The 8,370-nt window shown below is 43.7% G+C and overlaps 1 protein-coding gene across 3 annotated transcripts; it reads right to left on the bottom strand.

The window, feature by feature from the left end:
* Positions 1-3,382: 3,382 nt before the first annotated feature.
* SAA3 (serum amyloid A-3 protein) lies at positions 3,383-7,972 on the bottom strand. Of its 3 annotated transcripts, none has more exons than XM_013994502.3 (4): positions 7,844-7,972; positions 7,164-7,258; positions 4,097-4,235; positions 3,383-3,693 (listed from the first exon to the last, which is right to left on the bottom strand). In XM_013994502.3, the coding sequence occupies exons 2-4, from the start codon at positions 7,252-7,254 to the stop codon at positions 3,531-3,533; spliced, it is 393 nt and encodes a 130-aa protein (XP_013849956.2). In that variant the 5' UTR covers positions 7,255-7,258; positions 7,844-7,972; the 3' UTR covers positions 3,383-3,530.
* Positions 7,973-8,370: the final 398 nt, after the last annotated feature.

The raw sequence follows: 8,370 nt of genomic DNA, 5'->3' as shown, positions 1-8,370 counted from the left end.
GTTCATGGATTGGAAAAATCAATATTGTGAAAATGGCCATCCTACCCAAAGCAATCTACAGATTCAATGCAATCCCTATCAAATTACCCATGACATTTTTCACAGAACTAGAACAAACAATCCAAACATTTATATGGAACAACAAAAGACCCAGAATCGCCAAAGCAATCCTGAGAAACAAAAACCAAGCAGGAGGCATCACTCTCCCAGACTTCAAGAAATACTACAAAGCCACAGTCATCAAAACAGTGTGGTACTGGTATCAAAACAGACAGACAGACCAATGGAACAGAATAGAGAATCTGGAAATTAACCCTGACACCTATGGTCAATTAATCTTTGACAAGGGAGGCAAGAACATCAAATGGGAAAAGGAAAGTCTATTCAGCAAGCATTGCTGGGAAACCTGGACAGCTGTATGCAAAGCAATGAAACTAGAACACACCCTCACACCATGCACAAAAATAAACTCCAAATGGCTGAAAGACTTAAATATACGACAGGACACCATCAAACTCCTAGAAGAAAACATAGGCAAAACACTCTCTGACATCAACATCATGAATATTTTCTCAGGTCAGTCTCCCAAAGCAATAGAAACTAGAGCAAAAATAAACCCATGGGACCTCATCAAACTGAAAAGCTTTTGCACAGCAAAGGAAACCAAAAAGAAAACAAAAAGACAACTTACAGAATGGGAGAAAATAGTTTCAAATGATGCAACTGACAAGGGCTTAATCTCTAGAATATACAAGCAACTTATACAACTCAACAGCAAAAAAACCAATCAATCAATGGAAAAATGGGCAAAAGACCTGAATAGACATTTCTCCAAGGAAGATATACAGATGGCCAACAAACACATGAAAAAATGCTCAACATCGCTGATTATAAGAGAAATGCAAATCAAAACTACCATGAGATACCACCTCACACCAGTCAGAATGGCCATCATTAATAAATCCACAAATAACAAGTGCTGGAGGGGCTGTGGAGAAAAGGGAACCCTCCTGCACTGTTGGTGGGAATGTAAACTGGTACAGCCACTATGGAGAACAGTTTGGAGATACCTTAGAAATCTATACATAGAACTTCCATATGACCCTGCAATCCCACTCTTGGGCATCTATCCGGACAAAGCTCTACTTAAAAGAGACACATGCACCCGCATGTTCATTGCAGCACTATTCACAATAGCCAGGACATGGAAACAATCCAAATGTCCATCGACAGAGGATTGGATTCGGAAGATGTGGTATATATACACGATGGAATACTACTCAGCCATAAAAAAGGATGACATCATGCCATTTGCAGCAACATGGATGGAACTAGAGAATCTCATACTGAGTGAAATGAGCCAGAAAGACAAAGACAAATACCATATGACATCACTTATAACTGGAATCTAATATCCAGCACAAATGAACATCTCCTCAGAAAAGAAAATCAATCATGGACTTGGAGAAGAGACTTGTGGTTGCCTGATGGGAGGGGGAGGGAGTGGGAGGGATCGGGAGCTTGGGCTTATCAGTCACAACGTAGAATAGATTTACAAGGAGATCCCGCTGAATAGCATTGAGAACTATGTCTAGATACTCATGTTGCAACAGAAGAAATGGTGGGGGAAAAACTGTAATTGTAATTTATACATGTAAGGATAACCTGACCCCCTTGCTGTACAGTGGGAAAATAAAATTTAATTTAAAAAAAAAAAAAAAAAAAAAAAAAAAAAGAATGAGAAAAAAGAAATCACAGCAAATTACCAATTTTAAGTAGCCAAAAAATACCTTAAAATGAAATTCAGAAAAATATCCAACTGTTTTTATTAATAAGTGGCCTGGCAGACTTCCACAATCCTTTTTCTTTTTTTAATGGACTTTATTTTTGGAGCAGTTTTAGGTTCACAGCAATCATAAGCAGAAGGTACAGAGATTTTTCCATAGAACCCTTGTCACCACTCATGCTTAGCCTCCACCGTTACCAGTACTCCCCATCAGATATAATAAACAACATTTGATACAATGAGGAGTTCCTTTCAGGGCTCAGCATTAATGAACCGGACTAGGATCCATGAGGACATGGATTCGATCCCTGACCTCACTCAGTGGGTTAAGGATCTGATGTTGCTGTGATCTGTGGTGTAGGTTGCAGACGCGGCTCAAATCCCACGTTGTTGTGGCTGTGGTGTAGGGCGGCAGCTGTAGCTCTGATTCAACCCCTAGCCTGGGAACCTACAAATGCTGTGGGTGTGTCCCTAAAAAGACAAAAAAAAAAAAAAGGCAACAGTTGATACAATGCATGAACCTACATTGGTGCATCATTTTCACCAGAGTCCGTAGTTTACATTAGGGTTCGCTCAGTGTTGTACATTCTATGATCTAGCAAATTCATAGTGGCATATATCCACCGTATAGTATCACAGAGAATAGTTAGTTTCACTGATGTAAAAATCCACTGTGCTCTGCCTATTTACAATCTTTTTTAAATATAATTTTTGCTGAGATTGCTTTAACCATCTTTTTCTATGACAAGGACCTTGTAAGATGATTTTCTATAACAAAAAATAGGTAATTTGTCTTTAGCATAGTTGTTTAAATTTTTTGAAATTATTATTGTTAGCTGAAAGTTTCTTTCACAACTTGTTATTGGTAATATTATGTAAAGTTTTGGCTGCTTATATTTTCCTTTGATTTTCATAGTGTCAAATATTCCTATCTTCCTAGAAAGGATGGAGGAGTATTTTCTCTTTTACTTTGCAGAATTGTTTCTACAAAAAAAAATTTTGCTTTTTTGAAGGGTTAAATTTGTAAGCAGAATCATCTGGGACTGCTGTTTTCTTTGGGGGAAGAGTTAATCTTTTACAGTAATTATAGAACAATCCAAGTTTTCATTTATTGCTTTTTGAGTATGTTTTTGTAAGTTGTATCTTTCTAAGAATTTGTTGATTTTTATCAAATTTTAAGCTTCATTGCTACAATTGTTCATGGTATTCTTATTATCTGTTCCATGATTTATAAATGGAGTTACGGACTGATAGTTGGTCCATATAATGGACCATGTATGTTCTACATAGTATGGTCTGTGTTGCAGCCTTCCAGTCAGCTGTATGGTGCGTTCCGATGTGGAGATGTAGAGAGCCAACTAAATCCATGTATATGAGGCACTTAGTGTTTGTGGATTTTGGTATCCGCATAGGGTCCAGGAACGAATCCCCAGCAGATACTAATGGATGAGTGTGTACAGTTTTACCCCAAATTGTTACTAGTGTTAATTAGTGCTTTTATCTCCTTTTTAAAAACGGTGATCATCCCCATGGTATTAAATAGGCTCAGGTTCCCAAGAAGAATGTCATATACTATTTCAAAACGCCAAGGACAAATTGGAATTCACAAGCATTTATTACACATTTTTATATGCTTTTTACCAACTATCAAGTACTACAGATGCACAATACTATAACCTAGCTCAGCACGAAGCCTGCTCACAGGAGGCTCACAGCCCATCTCCTGAGCAGAGGCAGAGGCAGCTCAGTACTTGTCAGGCAGGCCACGAGGTCTGAAGTGGTTGGGGTCCTTGCCACTCCGGCCCCATGCATTGGCAGCCTGGTCAGCCCTTGAGTCCTCCACTCCGTGGCCACTGTCTCCATGCTTAAACAAGTCTGTGACTCTCTGGACATTCTCTCTGGCATCGCTGCAATGGAGGAGGGCAGCAGGGAGGTTAATCCAGGGCTGAGGAGCAGCAGCCCCACCTGACCCATGGCTCCTCTTCCAAGGTGTTGATGACTCTGAGAGGAGCCAAGGAAAGAGGGGCTAAAGCCCTGAGGCCACCTGGGCACAGCCCGCCTCAGCCCTGCGGGTCCCCCTTATGCTGGGTGAATAACACCCAGAGGGGGAGGCTGGGGAATGACCTGTTGCACCAGCCTTGCTCGGCTCTGCAGCCGCTCAGACCTCACACAGGGCACAGAGGGGAGGGTGGAGAAGAGGAGGAGGGGCCCCAGCCCTTCAGGAAAGTTCTGCAGGGGGTGGCCCCTCCAGGCTGCCCTCTGCAGGGAAGCTCTGCTCACCCACCCCTGCATCCCCAGGGCCCCTGCTACCTGATCACTTTAGCAGCCCAGGCGCCCCCAGGTCCCCTTCGGGCAGCATCATAGTTGCCCCGGGCATGGAAGTACTTGTCCGAATTTTTGTAATTGGCTTCTCTCATGTCCGAGTAGGCTCTCCACATGTCTTTAGCCCCTGGGAGGAAAAGAAAATGCTGAGATGAATGTGATTACATCTGGACAAAAAAGAGAAATAAAACATTTCCTCCCCTACCCCATTACAGATTTCAGCCTTTGACTAAGCCTTTGGAGAATATTACATTGGCTTGAGATGAATATTCCTTTACTTTTCACCTCCCTGCTTTACAGTTGTGAGATCCACACTTGGTGCAGGTTTTCATCTGTTTGCTTCCATTCTAAGTCTGTTGGTATTTTGTTTTGGGTTTTGTGTGAAGAAGAGCTGAGAAGGTCTTTAAGGGATGTTTGATTGTGCAATGAACCTCTACCTGGAAAAAGACAGGAAACCCTCTGCCCAGGGCTTGAGAACAAAGGTGACTCTGAGGAAGGCTGCAGACTCAGGATGCCTGCAACCTAGTCAAGGGGAGAAAGTCACCCCTGTGGACAAAGTGAGGACAACTGGGTCTGAATACATCTGACTGTCTGGGGCATACTTGGCACCTGGGCGCCTGTCAGAACTCAGTCAGCAGGAGATGAAGGTGAGTTCCTTAAGAGAACAAGGGAATCAGATGCAGAGAAAGGGCAACTGCCCCACCAGCTCCAAAGTTCAGTGTCCCCTCCAATAAAATAGAGGCGTATTGCCTCCCTCAGAGTGGTTATCCGGAAGAACCAAGGAAATACAGGTCAACTTCTAGAACACTGTATATGTCACTTCTCTGGTCCTTAGGAATGAGTGAAACAAAAGAAAAAGGAACAGAAAGAACTGGGAGTTCCCGTCATGGCTCAGGAGAAATGAATTTGACGAGCATCCATGAGAATGAGGGTTCCATCCCTGGCCTCACCGCTTAGTGGGTTAAAGATCCAGCGTTGCTATGAGTTGCAATGTAGGTCACAGATGCGGCTTGGATCTGGCATTGCTGTGCCTGTGGTGGAGGCCAGCAGTTACAGCCTTGATTCGACCCCTAGCCTGGGAACCTTCATATGCTGGGGTGTACCCCTAAAAAGACAAAAAAAAAAGGAAACAGAATGAACTAAGATGAGGAGCAGAGAGCTAGAATATGATCAGCTAGAATAATTAAATGGCAGTTAAAGAAGAAACTTATCAGGGAAAAGGGGAAAATCTAATGTAGAGTTATAACCACGGCTTATATAAAGGCTCCATAAGATAACATCTTCATTTTATATATTTGTTGTTTCTGGCATTTGGAAAGATAGTTTTGTTGAGAGGTATGATATTCCTACCATACTTATTCCCACTGAGTTACTCACTTAAATAGATCCTTTGAGTCTAGACTGCCCTAAGAACTATTTTCAAAGAGTTCCGTAGTGGCCTAGAGGTTAGGGATCTGGTGTTGTCGCTGCTGTCGCTCAGGTTCAGTCTCTGGCCTGGGAATTTCCTCATGCTACAGGCACAGCCAAAACAAAATAGTATTTCCAAAATGCCTGGCATATCTTGTCACATAAGGGTAGCGAATCCAGGGATACAGCGCACACTTCAGTGTGCACAAAAATCAGCTGAGGGTTCTTGAAAAAGGTCATATTTTCAGTGTCAGCCCCAGTGATTGTGATTCAGTGTAAGAGGTGAGTGTGGACCTAGGCGCCTGCCTTCCACAAAGCACCCCAGACCACGGTGGCCCTAGAACAACCCTTTGAAAAATATTGACCCAAGCGATGAAAAGATATTTTTAGCTGGGTCTGTGAGAATTTAGCTAGAATTCACAGCACCCTATTAAAACAATTCAAAAACTGTCACGGTGAAATAATAACATAAAATAATTTTGTGAAACAAGCAAATTTTTGCCACTTGACTCAGGCTAGTGAGGTAGACCTATCTCTCACTATAGGTTTCTGGCCAGGTCCCAGCCCCAGTACAACCATCATCAGTGTTATTCATTACGTTTTTATTGTGGGGAGAGCTCTGTAGAGTTGCCTTCCAAAGGCACCATGTCCCCCACTATTTGCCATTTATTTGCTCAGATAAAGAGCAGGACATGTGTTCGCACATCCCTCACTCTCCCACCTGTACTTTCATCTGGGAGGCAGTCAAGTACCACCGTTACTGGCACGGTCTGGGGAGCTCAACGACCTGAGTTAAATCCTTCTCTGCCTAAGGACTTTCTTAGGTGTCTTAGCCTCTTGGTGCCCCTGTTTCTATTAAGGCATAATGGTCCCTACGTTGCAGGACTAAAGGATTAAAACCCGAGAATGAAAACAAGTTCATTTGTACATGTTAAGCTCTCAGAGCAGTGCCTAGCAGGTATTAACAGCTCAGTGATTTGGGTCATAATTACTAGATGGATGGGGAGTGTGAACACTCACTCCCCATCTGATGCCCCCCAATTCCTGACTACCTGAGACGTGGAAATGTGCTGTCCCTGGTTCCCACGAGGGGGCAGCAGAGCCACACTTGTATTTAGGGACCATGCACCCCCCTGACCCAGATCTGTTTCTCACTCCAGCTGAAACTTGGGGCCCACATTTTATGTGATCTCAGGCTTGGGGATCCATACAAAAGATTTCAAAGCCGGCCCCAAGAGCCTGGGGTAGTGCTACCATAAAAACTAAGCTCCTTTTCTGCTAACTTATGGCTTTTTGCCCTGAGGGGATGTGGCCTCTGCTCAGATGAATCATAGGAGCAGTCCTTTTTTTTTCTTTTTGCCTTTTCTAGGGCCGCTCCTGCAGCATATGGAGATTCCCAGCCTAGGGGTCGAGTGGGAACTGTAGCCGCTGGCCTACGCCAGATCCAAGCCGCATCTGCAACCTACACCACAACTCATGGCAACGCCAGATCCTTAACCCACTGAGCAAGGCCAGGGATCGAACCCGCAACCTCATGGTTCCTAGTCAGATTCATTAACCACTGAGCCACGACGGGAACTCCATAGGATCAGTCTTTTGCAGCCTACTTCCCCCTACCCCAAACCCCAGCCCATCCTTCAGTCCTGACCTTGACCAGCTTCCTTGAGGAATGATGCCCATCTCTGGCTGCTGACACCCAGGATCAGGAAGCAGAAAATGATGCCCGTGGAAAGCTTCATCCTGCTGCAGAGAGATGAGCAGACACAACCAAGGATGAAAGGTATGGGGTGTTTTGGGGAATGTTGACCCATCCTTGCATTCCCAAAATAAATCCCACACATTTTATCTCTATATATATAGATATAGATACAGATACAGATGGATGGATAGATAGATTGTATTTCAGAGGATCCAGTTCTCACTTCCACGTGTCTCACTGGAATACCAGTAATTTACTATAGGAGGGATTTCAGTGAGCTTTTAGTTTAAACCACTTTCCACTCCAATCATGCCTTATCAGCCCTGAAACCCAACTGTACAGCAAGTTTCCAGGAGGCATTAGGGGGTTTTGTACACTGCACCTCTCTAATGTGAAATGAGGTAACCAGTGCACGAGTATTTATAAAACACCTGCTCTGCTCATCACTGACTTCACACAGAGAAGCACCTGATGAAACCCCGACCCAAAAGTATTCACATCTTGTAAATTCGGATCATCAGGATAGTAGACTCAGGAAGGAAGCAGAGAGCTGGGATGCAGCGCGGAAACGCTGGTGAAGAGAGAAGGTCTCCAAGGAGGAGAAGCATTGGAAAGTTCTAGCCCCTCACCTTTGGCTGTGCCTTCCTGCCAAGGCTCCTGGTGAAGCTGAGCTGCCAGTGCCGCCTTCCTGTGAGGAGCAGCTGGTGCTTTATATACCAACACTTGGCAGGTGGAGCAACTGAGAAGGCAGGTTTGAAGGAAGAAAAAAAAAAAAAAAGAAAGAAAAACAAAGAAATTTGGGAAATCCCTCTTGGCCAGAACACAGCATCCAAAACAGCAGAGTTTATTCTTCACACTCTAATTTTCCTGGGTTGTGCAATCAGGCCGCTTTCAGGAGTGTAGCAAGTTGGGATTTTTCTGCCCATTTCCAGTCTCACTCCTGGTGGGGAAAGATGCTTTTCCCTCCACACTAATGGACTGACATTTGCTGTGAAGAGGAACCAATGTTAGGAAAAAAGGGCTGACAGTCTAAAGAATGTAAGACAGTCTAAAGAATGTAAGAGGAACCAATGTTAGAAAAAAAGGGCTGACAGTCTAAAGAATGTAAGAATGTAAAGAACCATTGTGGCACAGTGGAAATGAATCCAACTAGGAA

This window comes from Sus scrofa, chromosome 2 (genome assembly GCF_054392235.1).
Source record: "Sus scrofa isolate SSC_HxYL_T2T_F1_AM1 chromosome 2, Sscrofa_HxYL_maternal_Yorkshire_Landrace_v2.0, whole genome shotgun sequence".
NCBI lineage: Eukaryota > Metazoa > Chordata > Mammalia > Artiodactyla > Suidae > Sus > Sus scrofa.
Note: the sequence above shows the minus strand (reverse complement) of the source record. Positions and strands in the feature narration are given on the sequence as shown.

Coding starts and splice junctions, on each gene's coding strand:
- SAA3 (XM_013994502.3), bottom strand. CDS start 7,254: ATGAAGCTTTCCACGGGCATCATTTTCTGCTTCCTGATCCTGGGTGTC. Junction 4,236..7,163: donor CCTCAAGGAAGCTGGTCAAG/GTCAGGACTGAA, acceptor TTTTCCTCCCAG/GGGCTAAAGACATGTGGAGA. Junction 3,694..4,096: donor TGGGCTGCTAAAGTGATCAG/GTAGCAGGGGCC, acceptor CCTCCATTGCAG/CGATGCCAGAGAGAATGTCC.